Source organism: Erithacus rubecula, assembly GCF_903797595.1.
Source record: "Erithacus rubecula genome assembly, chromosome: 11".
In the NCBI taxonomy this organism is placed as follows: Eukaryota; Metazoa; Chordata; class Aves; order Passeriformes; family Muscicapidae; genus Erithacus; species Erithacus rubecula.
In genome coordinates, this window is record NC_136663.1 from 7,444,631 (window position 1) to 7,464,011 (window position 19,381).

General features: G+C 37.2%; 1 protein-coding gene across 3 annotated transcripts in view; it reads left to right on the forward strand.

Annotated features, from left to right (window-relative positions):
• Window positions 1-19,381, forward strand: part of ATP11B (ATPase phospholipid transporting 11B (putative)) — a 60,226-nt gene that overhangs the window by 13,533 nt on the left and 27,312 nt on the right. For all 3 annotated transcript variants that reach the window (XM_079314858.1, XM_079314857.1, XM_079314856.1), the window contains exons 2-17: window positions 1,250-1,366; window positions 2,170-2,259; window positions 5,225-5,305; window positions 9,370-9,477; window positions 9,595-9,723; window positions 9,848-9,951; window positions 11,167-11,214; window positions 12,938-13,002; window positions 13,557-13,638; window positions 14,350-14,500; window positions 16,510-16,707; window positions 16,983-17,141; window positions 17,440-17,612; window positions 17,994-18,062; window positions 18,988-19,061; window positions 19,148-19,251. In XM_079314858.1, coding sequence (XP_079170984.1) covers window positions 1,250-1,366; window positions 2,170-2,259; window positions 5,225-5,305; window positions 9,370-9,477; window positions 9,595-9,723; window positions 9,848-9,951; window positions 11,167-11,214; window positions 12,938-13,002; window positions 13,557-13,638; window positions 14,350-14,500; window positions 16,510-16,707; window positions 16,983-17,141; window positions 17,440-17,612; window positions 17,994-18,062; window positions 18,988-19,061; window positions 19,148-19,251 — 1,752 coding nt within the window. The remainder of the gene's footprint in view (window positions 1-1,249; window positions 1,367-2,169; window positions 2,260-5,224; window positions 5,306-9,369; window positions 9,478-9,594; window positions 9,724-9,847; window positions 9,952-11,166; window positions 11,215-12,937; window positions 13,003-13,556; window positions 13,639-14,349; window positions 14,501-16,509; window positions 16,708-16,982; window positions 17,142-17,439; window positions 17,613-17,993; window positions 18,063-18,987; window positions 19,062-19,147; window positions 19,252-19,381) is intronic.

Sequence of the window (19,381 nt, forward strand, 5' to 3'; positions counted from 1 at the left end):
AGCACCCATTTTCTCAATGGAACAGTCTTCTATGTATCAGGAGATTTACTAGGATATCCCAAGTTTCCTCTCCTCCAGGCTAGATGACTCTAATTTGTTTGCTCTTTGCTTTTTAGATTGTTCAGCCTTGCGTTACATGTCATGTTTCCAGGATCTCTTAGGGCTCATGTTGCACTCCTCTGGGTGCTGTCCACTTGGTTCACAGTGCTTCAGCTGTGGCTCCCACTCCTCCTCCAGCCTCCTCTGCACTGAAGGCCTTTTTCTCAGTGGGGTGATGTGGATGACTCATGTCTAGCCTGTGATCTGTTATAGCCTTTGACATTTTTCTTCAAAATTCCTTTATGGGCTTTTATTCTCTTTTTCTAGATGCAGTTTCTTTGTGCTGGATCTTTGTGTTCTGTGCATCTGATTGGTCAAGAATTTTCTCTTATTTGGTGTTCTTGCAGTCCCAGGGTGGTGTCATCTCCAGGTTTAACACTTGTGTTCCACTTCCTCTTGAAGAAGCAGATGATGAAAACACTGACCATTAGAACTGAAACATGGCTTTGATTCCCAGGGACTTCACTCAGATCATCTGTTTTGGCAGGAAATTATTGATAAGTATTTCTGAATATGCTTTTTTTTTCCCCATGAGTTTGCTTTCACTATTGCACCATTCATGTGTGAATTGGTAGTAATGGCAGGAAATCACCTTTGAAATGAGACAAAAATCTTAGTTCTTGGAGATAGAACTTGTGTGGAAAATGCTGCTGTCTGGTCAGATGCATTTTTGGCTTTTCTCTGGCAAGAATCTTTTCAAAATCCAGTTATCACAGCATACTAGTATAGCTTTTATGTTTTGACCTTTTATTTTTCTCAATTATCTGTTTTATTAGGGTTACCACGAGCATGGCTGTGAGGTTTTGTAAATTATTTCTGTTTTCATCTGCATTTCTGTTTCTTCCTTTTGAAGTTTCGCAGGGCTTCAAGTTTGCACAGTAGCAAGTGTTCTCTATCCTTAAGACAGGGGTTTTTTCTTTTTTTTTTTTCAGAATGAGTACACAACCCCAGAATTGAGATTTTGGGGGTTTTTCCCATATTCTTTGAAAGTTGTCTGGATACAGCAGACTTCAATTTTATACAGTAATTTTCTTTACTGTTTGAAACCTGCTGCTTGACTTCTGAATGTCCTTTTCCACAGAATTTTACAAAACAGCTGTTAATATAATCTACTTTCTTGATTACCTGTTTTTTTTATTTTATGTTCTAGGGTTTTGACCCACCGCATCAAAGCGACACAAGAACTATTTATATAGCAAATCGTTTTCCCCAGCATGGCCATTATGTTCCTCAGAAGTTTGCAGACAACAGAATCATATCATCCAAGGTAAGGAATCAATTTGTCGTGGTAAAACCATTTGATATGTTACTTAAGAAGTTGTATGGCAGATGTGCATAATACAGATGTGTCTGTTATGTCTAGTGGTGCTTATGCAGTGTTCAAAATGAAACAAACTCTGAACTGTTTTGAGGAAATAGCTGGGTTGCTTCATGTGTAGTTTGTTTCATTCTCCCACCCTTCTTTCCTCAAACCTCAAGTACAGAGCAATTAAGCAAGCTGGTCAGGCTTTCTGATGAAAAGTAGTATTTCAACCAGTGTTGCCCAAACTACTTAAAAGGCAGGATGAAGCTGGTTATGAGGGTTTTTAAAGCAGCCAAATTGAAAGCCAGTACTCTGCATAAAATAAATCAGCAGTGGACTGCAGTTGCGGATTCCCTCCCGGTGTGTCCTTGGATTGAAATCAATAGAGCTGGTGGTGGGGATGTGCCTCATCACTGTAGTGTTGGAGGGAATGTTACAGCTGCAGGAATTAATTTCCTTCCTCCTACCCAGGACACAAGCAGCCAAATGACTCCAGCTGCCCCTGTCCCGGTTGGAGGAAAACATTTTAAACTTGGCCTGTAGAGGAAATGCAGTTGTTGCCCCTGCTTCCCTGCTAGCTGTACTTAAAATGAACAAAAATTGGATGCAGCAGTGCTGTGTGGGGAAAGAGCAAGGTCTGGGGGAAGGGACCTGGGGAATGACAAGATTTAAGTTAGGAGAGTTCAATGGCAGCAGAACTGAATTTCACTGAAAAATTGTGCATTGTGTTGTAAGAATTCATCTCTCTCTCCTTTTTTTCCCTTCAGTATACAGTGTGGAATTTTGTTCCAAAAAACTTATTTGAGCAGTTCAGAAGAGTAGCCAACTTTTATTTTCTCATTATATTTTTGGTTCAGGTAAGTTGAATAATACTCAGGAAATCGCATTTTTTGTTGCAAATTCTGCCACTGATTTTTGTTCTATTAATTTAACTTTTCTACTTATATATTCTGTCTATTAAAAAAACCCAAAACATTTCTAGTTTCTCTAGGAAAAGAACATAACTTTAAAAATAATTATGTCCAAATTTAAGTGTTATTGTTAGATTTCATCTTCATGAATGCTAATGTATTTAAGTGTGCAGCTTCAAAGTCCATTGCACAGTCAGCAGAGAGATTCAATTGTCTGCCTCAAATACAACTTTAAATCTCTTAAGGGAGTAATGAAATTCCAGATATGTTTCTTGGTTTTGTGGCATTGGTGGTGTTTAAATATTTGTATATTTTCATGTAGGTGGTTGAAAATCAACAGACTATTGTGATATAGTTCTGAGATCCTCAGGTTCAATTTGTTCAGATAAAATGAACACACAGATGTTACAGTTAAAATCAATAGTTTGGCTGTTTTGAAGACCTCAGTGCTGTTATTGTTACAGTTTATGTCAGAAATATTGCCATGATGTGGTAGCAGACTGTATTTCTTTTAATTTAGAGCACCCACAAGTCGATTAGGACAGTCTGTACATTTTCTGTGATCTTTGCCTCTCCAGCTCTGCAATGTACCTGAATTCTGTGGAGCTATTGCAGGCTTAGTAGGGGAAGGATAAGTGGGAGAAGGGTTCAGAGGAGAGATAGTAACTTTTGAAAGACTAATTAATATCTGAAGCAGAGACAATATTTTGGGGTACACAAACTTTTCTTTCATTATAATATAGAACTATTTGAACATGTACAGCCGTCCACAGTGGTAAACCAACATAGAGAGTGTGCATCTGAAAAAGATGGCACCTCATTTGTCAAAGAATGGGGATAGTGAAGAGTAGATAAAATTGTCTGTGGTTGTGTAAAGTGTCAGTATCAGGGCCAGGTCTGCAGCTTTTAATCCATTGCCTCCTGTGTCCCTTGATCTTGTTCTTTCACATTTTGAAAGAAGGACATTTCTGGGCTGAAAATTCCTGTGCTGGACTGAAGTCATTCAGTTCTAGCTTGGCCTAACAAAATGTGTTGTCCATCACATCTTCCTAGTTAAGAATATTGACTGTGTCATTCCTGTTGCAATGTTTCATGCTGTTTTACATATTGTAGCATGAGGAAGACAGGGAGGTGCTGAAGATGGAACATAAATGTTATTAAAGTCATCACAGACAGCATGGCTTTTATTTCTTTTCAATGTAGATTTATCTCTTCAGTTCAATGTTGTGTCTCAGTTTTTTCAAACTGTTGCTTTTCAGTAGTATCTAAATGTGACATCCATGAGCAAATAAGGATCTGAGGGCAGAAATTCTGTTCTGAGTGTAATCCTGTTCTCTTGTTTGTGTCAAGTGGATGCCCTCACGTGTATGGGAAGTGTCTTCTTATCTGTGTGTCTGCGTTCTTTGAAACAACAGCAGAAAAGTTCAAGTCATTTTTGTTCATTTGTTTGAATGGAATTCTGTCTTTATTCAAATCCCTTTTGGAAGGTCATTAATATCTAATTTTTTTTTTTGCTTTTTATGAGGCAAATCTGCCTTTTAAAGCTGACCACCATGGCACCTTCCCTGTGCTATGAATCTCGTGTGGCCAAGATGCAGTGTCTGTCATTACCACCTTTTCCACTGGGGATGGCAGAGCTGGGGCAGGGTCTTGTGTGATTTCAACTTGCAGCACAGTCCAGTCCACGTTGTTCACCACACTTGTGCATGCCCAAAACAAGGTGACAGACTGCATTTTGGTGACACGAGGTGTGTCAAGGATATGTGTCCAGCTGCATGGCAGGCAGAAGGCCATGGTGTCCTGGTGAAACATGACAATTCCACCAGCACAAAACCTGCTTGATTTTCATATATGAGCCTGTCTTGAGAAAGCATGAGTAATTATAGATGGCAGAAATGCCATGATTAACCCTATCCAGCCAAAAATCAGATGCATTCAGTAAGGATTTTCTTGGTCAAAATGCTGCCAAGCTGAAATTGTAGTGCTACAGTTCAAGAACAGACAGTATTGCAGGCTAGATCTCATTTATGTTGTCTTCTATAAATCGTCTGTTTCAGTGAAAGAAAACAACCAAAAACCTCATGAGTGCATTGTAAAGTAGCATGATCTGTTTTCTCTGTGAGGTTCTTCCCCCATAATAGAGTAAACTTCATGTATGACTTTTTTTTCTTCTTCAATGATTCCCAAAGCAATGCCATAAGTCACAGGTAAAGTGGATGAAATCAGTGTCTGTGGTTTTGAGTAGTTCTTGTGTATATTTCCCTTACAGCACTTGACTGTGTTGATTTTTTCCTGCAGCAGAGGAGAACCACTAACATCCCCCCACGTACAGAACCTTAGTGTGTCCACTGCACTTTTGGCATGCCAGCAATAATAGCACAAATTGTAAAAACTGCATGTTAACTTGGGGCAACCAGAAAGGTGCAGTCTCAAAAAAGTGTTCTGTAATATCTAAACCATGGAAAATTACTGTTCTTAACTTTATTTTCACTTCTAAAGTGGATGATGTTATACTCTACATTGCTGGTAAGCAGTAGATCATATAGAGTGTTGAAACAGCTTAATGAAGTGTAGATTTCCTTCCTTTTTAATATGCTTTTGAATTAATTTTTATGGATGAAATGATATCTTTGTTTTAGTAAGGACTCTTAAAATTGTCACATGCTTTACAAATGTGACTAAGGCTGCTCCATACCTTAAAACATTTGTTTGCATCATTATTGATGTATTATTTAGTTGTCAGAAACCAAGTTTTGTTTGAGAAATTTTGCAGGAAATGGAGTAAAAATACTCATAGGTTATAATAAAGAGTTTGGAAAATAGTGGTCATCTTGCTTCACTTGTTGTTTTTTTGAAAGTGAAATTATAAAAATAAAATTTGGACTAATTTTTGTATTTTCTTTTCTTTTAGCTCATGATAGATACCCCTACCAGTCCTATTACCAGTGGATTGCCATTATTCTTTGTCATAACTGTGACAGCCATAAAACAGGTAAAGGGGAAAAATCTTGCAGCATGAAGTCCTAGTGAAGTGAAGTTACTTAATGAAGTCTGACCAGGATAGTGCTTAGATACTAAAAATACATAAAAATGATGTCATTTTTAGAAACTGTTTTTGATTTAATGTTTCTAGTTAGATGCTTGAGCTTCAGTTTTTGGTTGATTGTCAAGCACTGAGTGACTCACTGCAGTACCCTAAAATGGACAGTGGATGACTGTCAGGCAGCATTTTTGTCTAAACATTACATGTCACTTGTTATCAGACCTTTTCTGAAAGCTCCTCACTTATTCCTTTGGCACACCTCACAGCCTGTTAGAACAAGTCCTCCCACATCACACCCTGAGAAAGGAGCTTGGGCAGATGAAGCAGTGGTGCAGTCTGTGTTTGTCAGTAGTTGAAAGGCAAATTTTACCCCAAGGGGTATGTTTTATGGTGTAAAATGTGTATTAGCTGTGATCCTGTACCAGGTAAAAGCTCTGGTTTAGAAAGCTCCTGATCTTAATTGCATAAACAGTTTGGAGTGTTTCATAGCAATTGAAATAAGTCTTCTGAGTTTAATAGAAATTTTGTTTCAATTACATCCTACTGAGACCTAGAGCCTCTGGAATCAGAATGTAAAAAGAGAAGAAAAAGAAAGAAAAAAAAGTCTTCTGTTTTCTTTATGCTTTAAAGCAAGAGGAGAAAGAAGCAAACTCATAAATAAAGAAGTGATGTGGATAAAAATTATAATGTCTTCTGCAGGGAGGTAATTTTCAGGAACTGTCCTCTTCAAGAGATTTGACAGTGCTGTTGGGAATACATGCAGCCTTGAAGCTGAAAAATAAGCAGGAGACTGTTTCAGAGCTGTAACCAGAATTTCAATTTGCCTTCTGTGCCAGAAAGACCCAAAGCCACCCAGAAATAGGGCAAAAGTAAAAATAGTTCTAGCTTTCAAGCAGATAGAAAGGTGTTTGGGACAAAGTGGTTCTTAATGCTGGACTGACATTTGTACTAATATTTCATCTAGTTGCTGTGCAATTTGTATATGTAGAATGCCCTAATCCTGTTTAATTGCAGTTGTTAATATCACCCTCCAAAAAATCACATATTCAAAAGCCATAATTGTCAGTAGGCAATGGATAATATACTCTGTGAACTAAAAGAGATTATGAAAGAGTTATAAATATTACATCACTTTTTCCAGAAAGAAACTTGTACAAGTCTAAAATAGTCCAAAATAACCTTTACACCACCTTGCTTACAGATGTCCAATCTTACATTGGGAAATTTAACTCTCTTTCAAAGAACAGAGATTCTGTCATTCCTTCTGGAAGCTTCAAATCATTCATGAGTTGCCAGGCATCTAGAGATTTTCTGTCTGTCTCAATATGTCTACAAGGACTATTGGAACCACCTAAATGAATTTAATGGACTCTCATGTTTCTCCTACCTGCTGCAAAGGAGGCAAGCAATATTCCCAGGCTGTTATCTTGAAGGGACAATGAATTTTGCTATTTTCAACAGGGTGCCCTCAGACAAGGGAGAAAGATAAATCTGTTGGAGTGCAGAGGGAAAAATCCCCAGTATTGCCTCAAAATCAGTTTCCATTTTCTCTAAACCAGAAGTGTAATAGGAAGCAGGTTTTAAGGAAAGAACCCGTTTCTGAAAGCTGTGGGGCACTGGTTCTATTTAAAGTTATATCAGGATAAATGTTAAACTATAATTTAGTATTCTGTCAAAATGTGAAAGGGTAAAATAGAAGCATTAATCATTGGAAGATTTGAGAAGTTTAGCAGTGGATAGAACAAGTCTCTTGCCTTCCAGAAGACTGGTGAATGTGGCACCTCTTGCAAACCTCAGAACTCAGCCTTATTTCAGTCTCAGCCAAGGAGACAGAACTTTTTCTACTTGGAAGTGTAATTTCACCTAGGTCAGAAGAAGGGCATACAAAACTGCAAAGTGATGCAGCTCATGCTGTGTCATTTTGTCTGTCTTGTTAGCCAGAGCACTTTGCTCCTTATGCCTCTGAAGATCTGTATGCAGTCCTCCAAGGAGTTCAAAGTTAGCAAATAAATAAAAACAGAACAAAAAGTTAAAAAAAACCCAAACCCAAATACAACAAAATAAAGGTATTTCCCAAGGAACTTAGGAAACAGTGCATTTTAATAAGTTCATAGGTATTTAGCTGATGGAACACAGATGTTTACTTGACTGCCAGGTAAATTATAAACAACTGCTTTGCTGGTTTTGATTAACTATAGACCTAAACTGAGAATGAAAAACTTGGTAATAAAAAAATGCAGATATTTTCTCAAATTACATTGATGCAGTTATTTAAGCAGGACTTAAGAATAAAATTTAATTGAGGGATTTTGATCTTTATTTTCTTGCAAGTAGGCAACATTCCCTGTATTCCTCTTGCATATTTCTTTTGACTGTATTTTTCCTGTGTTTTCAAGTGAGGATAAGGACCTCTCAAAAATGCTGCAGTAGGTAAATTTGGGGGGAATGTGAACTGACCACACTAAGTTGGCTCTTAAGAATTCCCTGGTGTGAGGTGTCACCCTCGTGTTGGAGGCAGGAGGTGTCAGATGGAGAAAGCGCTGAAATCTGTACTTTTTAAAGAAGGTCAATTTCAGTTCTTTGCCAAATGCCCACATTGCTCAGCTGTTCAGGTTTGTGAGACAAATGCCCCAAGGTTACTGAATGTTAGTTAAATCCTTGTTTTCTTCTGTCAGTCACCTTTAACAAGGAGCTGTAGGTACTGACTCTTGCTTTTTCATACTGCTCAGGAAAGATTCTTGGACGAGTCGTACTTAGGGACTTCAGGATTCTGATGTCCCAGTATCTCTCTGCATGGCTGCTGTTACTGCACACTTCTTAATTATTGTTTTTGTAACATTTGACATATAAAGCTCTTTTCTTTTCCCCATTCCTCCTCTCTTTCATCTTTCTTTTCAAAGACAGGTACTGCGGTTGTGCTGTCCTTATTCATTTGTGCTAGTAACAGTGGAGATGGGTGAAGGTAGAACTACAAAACTACTTTTAACATGCAAATTTCATCATATAACTTTTCCTACAAACTCCAGTCAACCACAGTACACTCTAAACTGCATCTGTATTAGTACTTCTTGTACTATGACATTGATATAATGTTTGTAGGATGAGTTGGGATTATGCCTGCTGTTTCACATTGCTGCCTTTTTCTGTCTGCAGACTTCCAAGGAAACATTTTTATTTCTTTCACAGTTCTTGTACCTACAGAAAGGCATTTTAGGAAGTCTCTATTATTGCAGATTAGTTGCAGGAGGCATACCAAGTTGTGAGAGACAGTTGAACTTCCTGCATGATTGATACATTTCCTGTGCTTACTAGTGGAGCTTTCCAAACAGTACCCAGACTTGGGGATCAGAGATTATTATCCTACTATGATCTAATGCTATTAGATTAAATAAGCAGTGGATTCATGCTTTAGAAAATAGGAGGGGAATTCACAATCTTGAGTGTTTGCACATGTGTATGCATGGGATAAAGGGTGCCTAAGTATCAGGTAAAGGAAAGCTGTTTAGTTTGTCAGTTTAAAGCTCAGTTGCTGCAGACTTCCATTAGGACTCAAAAAGAGTGAAAATCTTCTCAGTCATCTTCTCTTGCTGAACAGAGCTGATGTGTCAACAGCATGTCACACAGAATTAAATCTTAAGATTTCATGCATGAGCCTGAGGACTGACTGTCCCCAGTTTTGTGGTGCATTAATCCATATAGATCAAAGATTTATTGAGTGCTTGGCCATCTGATCTGCAGAAAATGTCATTGCCTGTTTGTTTTAAGAGAACATGGAGCTGTTAAGTTTCTTCACCACTTCTGCTACTTTATTTGCCTTTACATGTTTATATAAAATGACAAAATTAAGAAGTTCACAGGTTCTTGAGTAACAGCTGGAGCAGAAACTCCAGAGAAGTTAGTAACTGTATTCAGACAATGCAGGAAGTAGTTTGAACACATTTGTTTAGTAGATTAAATTTAGCCTATTTTTTAGTTTTCTTGCTTAAAAGTAGATTTCTGTGTGTTTTCCACAGGGCTATGAGGACTGGTTACGACATAAAGCAGACAATGAAGTCAATGGTGCTCCCGTTTATGTTGTTCGAAGTGGTGGCCTTGTGAAAACCAGATCTAAAAACATTCGGGTAAAGGACACATTGAAAATTGTATTACACAGCTAAAACTCCTGTTTTGTTGCTAATCATTGTGGTTTGGTAACAATGCTGAAATGAATTCTTTGTGGTCTGTGTTCACTTTGTTAGGTGGGGGACATTGTCAGAGTAGCCAAAGATGAGACTTTCCCTGTTGATCTGGTGCTGCTGTCGTCTGACCGAGTGGACGGTTCATGCCACGTTACCACTGCAAGTTTGGATGGAGAGACCAATCTTAAGGTCTGATTTATCTCTGTGAAATAGAATGTAGTTAGTTTGTGGTGCCGTTTTTCATTCAGCCTGTTGGAATCCCTGCCCTGCTGCCTGGTAGTGCTGCAGTAACCCGATGGGTGCTGTTTTACAGACACACGTTGCAGTCCCAGAAACAGCAGTGCTGCAGTCTGTTGCCAACCTGGACAAACTGGTAGCTGTTATAGAATGTCAGCAGCCAGAAGCAGATCTATACAGGTATCACTTTATTAGTAAATATTTTGAAATTACATCAAAATGAGATGTTTAATACTCAGAACGTTACAGGTCTTGCTAGGATTAAAATAGCTTCAGCCATCTGCTTCAGTTTTAGGTTTTAATAATCAGGTTGTGTTTATACATATGTACTTACTGAAAGTTGCAAATAACAAGTGAAATTTGAGTACTTGAATAGTAACCCAGACATTATAATATTTGTGTTTTTTTTATTCTAATTATGTACATTTCAGTTCTAATCAGTTAACTTGTTTCTAGATTTTGAAGAATTAAGTGGTCTACAGTCTGATCAGGCTGAAGAAAGTTCTAATGTTCTGCCAGGAGATTTCAATATTGTATAGGATATGCTGAAGTGGGATTGACTCAAGTCTAATTCTAAGCATATGTGTTGCTCATATTTATTTTGCATATGCTGCAGAGAAGATTTGAACTCCATTCTTCAGCAGCAAAACCTTAGATTAAAAACAGAGATACCAAGTGTGCTTTAACATCAGCAGGCAAGGTCATAGACTCTGTAAAGCAGCATCATGGGTAGCAAAAGTTATGTTCCCTTCCAAGTTTCTTCTGAATTGTATAATGAAAAATGATAGCTATGAATTAGTAGTTTTTAAAATCGAAGTATATTATCACAGCTGTTCTTAAGTAAGCTGGGAGATCTTTGAGAAATACTGAGTTTTTTAAAACTAAGATACTCAGTTGGAACAGATGTTCAAATATTTGATATTTAGCAATTTAAGGTACAGTCACTATAGAAGTTTGTGTCCTTATTGTGACTGGAGTTGTGCTAAATATGTGCATGTCAGATTTTTAATTATGTAGTTGATTGTCTTTATTAAATGAAAAGTTACTATTTCTGGTGGATAGTGTGCAAACTTATATTTGTTGAGGAATTATTTCCTACTGAATCATCAGGAAGTCACAATCTGTTTTAAATGGATAGAAATATAATATTTTGTGGTAATTAATCAGAGTTAATGAGCTTTCTCAAATGCCTATTCCTTTGAGGGATAAATGTTTCTGTTGCTAAATGTCTTTGTAAAATTATTGCCAGTTTTGCCATATTGGTTTAGTTTGATTGTTAATAAAAGTTGATTTATTTTTTGCTTGTGAACCATTAATGACATTTTTGTAGATAGAAGGGTTTTACATTTTTGAGTCTTTATGTAGATACTTCTAAGACATATCCTTCTTTCATAGATTTGTTGGAAGAATAACTGTAAGTCAACAAGCTGAAGAAATAGTACGGTGAGTAAAATTGTATAAGATGATTATTTAGAACATGTGAAGGTGGTTGAATATGTGAAAAGGGGAGGTATTTTTTGTAAAAGTATTAACTACAGCTGCATACCTCAGATGGAGATGATTAAAAAAAAAGTGAAAGAAGTTCATTACTACCCAGTTTTACAGATTTAATACAAGAGTTCTGAAAAGCTTGGCTGTTGCAAAGTGGGTAATTTTTTGGTGCTGGTAATCAGGTGATAACTTTGTTGTTATTTATTAATTAAAACTTTTATTGATCTGAAACAATTTCCACTGACATATTCTCTATACTACAACAGATCCCCTTTCATCAGAGGCACTGAGAAGGAGTTTCTGCAGTTGAAATCCCTAGAAATTCCTGGTATAACAAAGCCTCTGCTACAGATTTGTAACTTTTAGTATCTATTTCAAAGTACAGCTGGACTGGGCAGATATGTGCTTACATCTGTCACAGGCAACCTTTCCTTGTGCAGTCACAGCAAGTAACAAACACGTGCAAATGAAAAAATAAATATGTGAAGCCATTTACAGACTTCCATTTCTGCTTCCTGGAGAGATTTCTAATTGCTGTGGGTTAGTCCCTGCTACCAGCAAGACATCCAAACAGCTGCTTATTCAGTTCCCCCACCACAAGAGCCCATCATAATCTGTGTGTATGATTGGTACACATGGTATTTGTGATGGTGACTTTTACATTTGCAGTAACAAGTTAAATTTTTGACTGTGGGAGGTGGGTTTTGGGTTTGGCTTTGGTTGTTTTGAATAACTTCACATTATATTTTCAAAAGGAGTTCAAGTTTAAGAGCTTTGTTTATATAACAGTGATCATGGCCTGCATGTGGCACAGCTAAAGGAAAAGTAGGGTAAACCCAAGGGCTTGCATGCCAAAGCACTTAGCATCTGAACTTTTAATTATTTTCTTTCTATCCAGTATGTCAGTCTGGCTACTGCAGTTGTTGAATTTCTGCTTTGATTTGAAGTACTGGGAAAAATACCTTTTTTTAAATTTGAAACCAGACCTGCTGGCAGTTTCTAAAGATGATACAGCTGCTGCAGTAGAACATATGGTTCTAACCTTATATTAACCTTGTTTCTAACTAGACCCTTATTTTCACAACCCTGCTTGCAGTGAACTTAGCCAAAAAAATGAATGTATTATTATATTGTGATAGATGTGAGGAAAACATATCTATTTTACATCCCAAAATTTTACCTTCTGTGTTAGGAAACAAAAGTGCCACTGCTGTGGTGGTGTCCATCTAATTGTTTGTTTCTTTGGTATGAATAGCTTTTGAACTCTCTAGATCAATTCAGTCTGACAGAGGAGTAGAGGATTGGTAAATTAGCCAAACCTAAACCAGCACTTTGGGCGCACTGTCAGCTCAACTGGTTTCTTGCCTGCTTCCTTCCCAAGTACCTTTTGGGTCTCCCTGAACCAGCCATTTGGAATATTTAGCTCAGTCAGTAGTTATGGGATATGGAACAGTGGTGGAGGAGTATGGCAGTGACCAAAGGAGATGTGAAAGGAAACAGCTCTGTGGGGACGTGTGGGAGGTGTGGTGGAAGGGGTAAGATCACTGATTGAGTTGCTGCATTGGGAATTTATATGGGATATAGGACAGCTTTGCATAGGAAACTGGATTTCAGGACTTCTGCAGAATACAGAACAGCTGATGTTTTACATGCTGATATGTCTATTTCTTTTTAGACCTCTTGGGCCTGAAAGTCTCTTACTTCGTGGAGCAAGATTAAAAAACACTAAAGAAATATTTGGTTTGTAGACATCTAAATATTTAAAGAGTATTCTCTTCTTAAAGCATGTTGATGAACTGGGTTTTAATTCTACATGCACTGAAGAAATTGTAATAATCTTGCTGACTATTACCTGAGGGGATATGATTATAGATGAAAGTAATGATATTATGCTGAAGACCCTCTAAGGATATAAAGTTCCAACTCTGCTCTGTGAAAATATTTGAAGTGGTTTGATAAAGGAATAACTTAACTTCAATGGATAAATGACTGTTCTTACTGTTACCTATTGTTCAAGGCTTTCTCCTGAGATTTACCATACTGATTTCCATAAAATACATATTGAAGAGAAATACAGTCATAATAATGAATGGTGTTAAAGTAGGTGTTAAAATTACTTCAGTAGCACTCTTTTACTATAAAAGAGTCTTGCAAATAGTACAAAATACTGTCTTGTAGTAAACACAGGAGTAGTGCCACCTTTTGCTTTTATCCTATATCTCTCAAAATGAAAAATTCCACAAACTGTATTTATGCAGAAAAAGAAGTCTGACTCTTGCCCCCTTCCTTCCCAGGTGTTGCTGTGTATACAGGTATGGAGACAAAGATGGCATTAAATTACAAGAGTAAATCTCAGAAACGGTCAGCAGTAGAAAAGTATGTTTATTTTCTAATATCTCTCTTATTTGTAGAGCTTTAACTTAGTTTTTCCTGTGTAACCTTAAAACCCCAGTGGTCTCATCATTGAGTTATAGGCAAAAGGAAGAGAGTGTTAATTGCTCTGCCTTCAGTAGGAAGCTATAAAGATAAAATTCATTTCTTGGTATCTCACCCTTTAGTAGTGTACAAATATTCAAGCTTGCTCTGATTGCAGGATAGGTGTTAATATGATAGATACTTATATTGAATCTCATTATTTATTTTAAAAGAGAAAGGAGTTCTGGTATGTTGTCTTTATTCCAATTACTAAAAACTTGAGAGAGCCCCCAGCATTCTTGTGCAAATATATAGCTATATACAAACAACTGTATGTAGCACAAGAGCAGTTCAGTCATCAAAGCAGACTCCTTGGGGAGAAAAAGGACCAGTGTGGGACTGCAGTTGTGACACAAGTCAGCTGTTGGGGTGTTCCTGCACCCTAATCTAGTTTTAATATTGTTATAGATAGACTTAATCTTAGTGAGATGTAGAATCTCTTTCCATTCTATTGCCTGCTTTTCACATGAAAACTTTATATCTGTATCAAGCACAGGATACACTTTTTTAAAAAGGTCCAACAAGTTTTTGATCAATTCATGTAACCACACAGTCAACAGATGAAGTGAAATAAACTGGTTTCTTGCTTTATTTTTTTTTGCCTCTTTATAGGTCCATGAATTCCTTTTTGATTATTTATCTAATAATCCTCCTCTTCGAAGCCATTCTGAGCACTATTTTAAAGTATGCATGGCAAGCTGAAGAGAAATGGGATGAGCCTTGGTATAATGAAAAAACAGAGCATGAAAGGAACAGCAGTAAGGTAACATAGTTCTGCCCAGTTGCATATCTGAGGAGCACTCAACCAATACACACTCAATGTCATATATATTATGTCTCTATTCTAAGTGTAACTACCACATGGTCCACTTGCAAGTCTCTGTGCTATTGTCTCAGTGATTTCTGAGTTAGTCCCATGTAGCCTCTCCACTGTGTAGAAATATTTCTACCTCTGTTACTGGCTGGACTTTTTCTTTCTTTATGAAAAGACCAGACTTTTGGAAAACTTTTGAAAAGGTTTTGTTAGGACATATTTCTGATGGTTTATGTTCTAATTATTGTTCTTTAGGATGTCTTTTGTCATTCCATAAAGGAAAAGAGTAGGAGGATGGCTGTTCTTGTGTATGTTCTATTGCAGATTTCACAGTTCAGGAATTTAGTACCTTCTGTGATGTTGAAATGGTTTGGGAAATTTCATAAGGGTATATTTTTGCTCAAGCTCCTTCTTGCCTGCTCAGTTCTCTTTAAAGATTGAAGGGATACTTTAAAGTGTCCCTGAAATCTGTGGTTCTGAGAAGTATCTTTTTTTTCAATTAGTCTGTATTTTTCTGTGTTCTCTTTAATCTCTGATTTCTGTATGAGTCTGCCTTTGTCTAAAGCAGTTCAGGAGCTTAATTTGAAATAATTCTATGCAAGTTAGTTTAGCCTGTGGAGCGTTTCAGTTCTGAATAGAGCAGGGATAAGTATTTCCTCAATCTTTCCATTCCTTTGCCATCAGGAACTTTGAGAGCCATGTGTTTTTCTGCAGTGTCATTCTCCTTCTGTCGTGTCTTTGTTTTTCTGTGTCCCATGTTGACTTCCACAATCTGCTTTGCATTTCTCAGCATGCTGCTATCCTTACTCAGAGTGCTTTCCCTTGTCCAGCTCCTCCTGTGTGTGCAGATTGTTATTTCATTGCCATTGCTTGAAGAAACTCTCTAACTTAAGTAATTGTCACTATTTGTCTTAGATTAATTAGTGCTCTCACTTTCTATCTGTGTTTTCTGGTTTAGTTTGGAAGATCTCTTTAGGCACAGAAATTGCTGAGTTTTTGTCAGCTACTTTAATTATTTAGAAAATACATACAGCAATGCTCCCCAAAGAGGAAGAATAGACATTATTTACCTTTGCAAATTGTTGACTGCTTTTATGCTTCCTTTATTTAAAATGTTTTCCTGCACCAATATCTGGTGGAGTTAAAAGAGGTGGCCTGGTTTTTGTCATCTCTAATCTCCCTTCCTCAGTATTCAAGTGTTGGTAGGAGTTTTTCCAAAGTTCAGTTCAGATACTGAGTTTGTTGTGTAGATGAAAAAGAGACCATTGCATTTCAGGGTTTTTTAAAATTATCATACCTGGTAAAAAGAGGTTTCTCTCCTCTGGGATAGGTGTTTGCCTGGAATATATGTGTGGAATTCAATGATTTGAAGAGTCATAGAAGAAATCCACAGGGTCCCTTTCTTTTCATGTAGTCTGGATCCCCAAATCACTGGAGAATGCCAGCAGACAGGAACCCTCCTGACACTTTGCTGTTCTGAAACAGCAGAGTGCTTGCAGATTCCTCTGACAACATGGAAAATCACTTGTTTGCTGCACAGTTTAGGGTTTCTTAGAAAAGCTTACATGAATGATGCTGTTTGTTGGAATGGGGAATACATTAGTTTTCTCAGACCAAACTCTTTCAGAGCTGGAAAACAGAATTGTCACGACAGTTAATATTTATTGGCATCCCTCCTGACAGATTCAGTAGAGAGACAAAAAATTAATGAACTTGTGAATTGAAACCTCCAGTCACATCTGAAGGCAGACTTGCCTCAGTGTGAAGGCGTGTTACTGGGGCAACCTGCAGATGCCTGCATTGTCACTGGAGTGTTGTCTCTCTGCTGTGAACGTGGGACTTGGGCTTCTCTGGCTCTCCCAGTTTGTCATTTTTCATGCATATTGAAGCATAATTAAGTCACCATGTTTCACCTGATCACTGTGGTAATCTTTACGTTTTCTTTTTTTGCCTTGTAGATCCTGAGATTTATTTCAGATTTTCTTGCTTTTCTGGTACTTTACAATTTTATCATACCCATTTCACTCTATGTGACTGTTGAGATGCAGAAATTTCTTGGGTCTTTTTTTATTGGCTGGGATCTTGACCTCTATCATGAAGAAACAAACCAGAGAGCACAAGTAAATACTTCAGACCTCAATGAGGAATTGGGACAGGTAAAAATACATTGTCTTGGGCTTTTTAAAATCTATTTTCTACTTAGTTTTTAATATTAAAATTAAAAGTTGCTGCAGGCTTTTTACTACTTGTGATACGATTTCTGATTAATTTTAAAATAAGGTATAAAGATGTGATGGCAGAAGTTAAAGTTCTTATATGATTAAAAAATGTGTGTAATAGAAAGTGTGAGTGGAGATTATTGTAACATTTTTCTTCTTATGAGTACCATGTAATGCCAAGTTTGGTTTTTTTTTGTTTTATTTTCCAAAAGGTAGAATATGTGTTTACAGACAAAACTGGTACGTTAACTGAAAATGAGATGCAGTTTCGGGAGTGCTCCATTAATGGCATAAAGTACCAAGAGGTCAATGGTAAACTAACTCCAGAGGGATTTTCTGAAGATTCTCCAGATGGAAATAGGCGTGGTTTGGTAAGGCTCTTTGGTTTTCCCACCATTAGTTATCCTAGATGGAAAGTGTTTTATTTCAGAGAAATATTCTTGTACCATTAGCATAAAAAAACCCAAAAAAACCCCAACCCAAACATAAATCAGAATTTCAGAATGGTTTGAAGCTTTCAAGTGTCACTGAACAAATAATATTTATTAAACATGTTGGGATGTGACTAACATGAAATGCTTGGCAGATTTGTAAGTAAAAACACTTTAAATGTGTTCAAAACTGGGTTGATATGTAAATGTTACAAATCAAATCTTTTCTTTCTTCTAGGTGAAAGAGGAAGAGCTCTTCTTGAAAGCAGTTTGTCTGTGTCATACAGTGCAGATCAATGCAGATCAGACAGATGGTGCTGATGGTCCCTGGCATGCCAATGGAATCACATCCCCTCTGGAATATTATGCTTCCTCTCCAGATGAGAAGGCTTTAGTGGAAGCTGCGAGCCGGTGAGCAGCACTGCCAGGACTGTCTGGCACAGGAGTTGCCTGCAAGGGGAGCCTTGGAAATGGCTCAGGACACTGGTGAAGCCCAGGGTCTGGCACTGTCACCTTACTGGGAAAATACTCAAATGTAAAAAACACAACCCTCTAGGTTTAGTATAAAGTGAGGATTTAAAATATTTATGAAAATACTTGAGTAATTACAGTGGTCAGAGTATGATGTGAATAAAATACTGCAGAAGTGGGTGTTCTTAATTTTCCCTAGAAGCAGAGTACAGTAATGGGGTGTAAGAGTTTCTCCTTTTCTTCCCTTCCATCTTCCTCTCCCTCCTTTAGTAGGTATTTTGTTTAAAGTGGTGATTAAATGTATATTTTCTTTACTTTTAGGGTTGGAGTAGTGTTTACTGGAATTAGTGGAGACAGTATGGAAGTAAAAAGTCTTGGAAAACCAGAGAGGTATTTGTTTTTTTTCCTTGATTATTTAGAAGCACAGTAGTGAAGATTAATGTAATATTTTCCTCTTAATCCTCTGTGTTCATAAGCAAACCTTGCCTTTCCACAGCGTGCTCTGTTTAATGCTTTTCCCTTGATGTCTTCAAGACAGCTTGCATCTTATTCCTTACCAATTGTAGCTGAGATGCAAGAATTTTGTGTGAGTTACTCTGTGTAGGTGTGTGTTGTAACAGTTTGTATCTTTGCCCATTCCTCAAAGGTTGAGACTGTAGCAGAGTTGGAAAACTGAATTGCTTATTCAAGCTCTAGAAGTTCCCAGAATCAGTCTCATCTGTGCATAATCTAATTAGATATTTTAAACTTTCCCAAAATGAGAACAAATTATTAATAACTGTATATCTGCAGTATGCCATAACTCCTTTTACTGATTTGATTTGTGTCAGCTAGTTGGCAGTACTTGGAATTTAAACATCTAAAATTAATTTTCTTAGCTAGTGGTAACATAGCAAATACTAATCCACTTACGAGGGCACACACACTTTTTTGACAATCTAGATTTTTTACAAGTTTGTCAGAAACAAAATGTAATTTTCAAAGTTAAACTTGAAGTAATGACAGAAGGATGAGGAAGTGGATATGAGCTGCATGTAATCTCCAAATGTCAAGTTAGTATTCAGAAAGCTATTCCTGAAGATTAGAAGAACCTTGTATCCTTACAGAATGGAATTAAGCATATATACACTGATAAAAAGCAATGAACAGTGATTGTTGTTCAGCATTGGTAGCATTGCTTTCAGTGTTTCTATACAAAAATGACACTTTGAGGAAAGGTCTGTGGTGTAAGAGTCTATTTATAAGTAATTGCCTTTGGAAACTTACTTCTAAAAATGTTTTCTTCCCATTTCCTCTTCTAAAACACAAAATACAGGTATAAATTGCTTCATGTTTTGGAGTTTGATCCAAATCGCAGGCGAATGAGTGTCATTGTGGAGAGTCCCTCAGGTAGGTGATCAGAAACTGCACAAGCATCACTTGAGAACTTCTTAAAATGGCATTTTTTTAAATTTCAGTTTTATTTGACTTTCTAGGGGAGAAGCTTTTATTCACAAAGGGAGCAGAATCTTCCATTCTGCCTCGTAGTAAGAGTGGAGAAATAGATAAAACAAGGATACATGTGGATGAATTTGCTTTGGTGAGTGCTTGCCCAACTCCCAACCTCAGCTGATCAGAAGAAAATTCGTGCAGTAAAAATTGTGACTTGAAATGAAAAAATCACTGGTGACACCTTGTTAGATCAGAATCTTGTCTGCTCTGAATGTAGC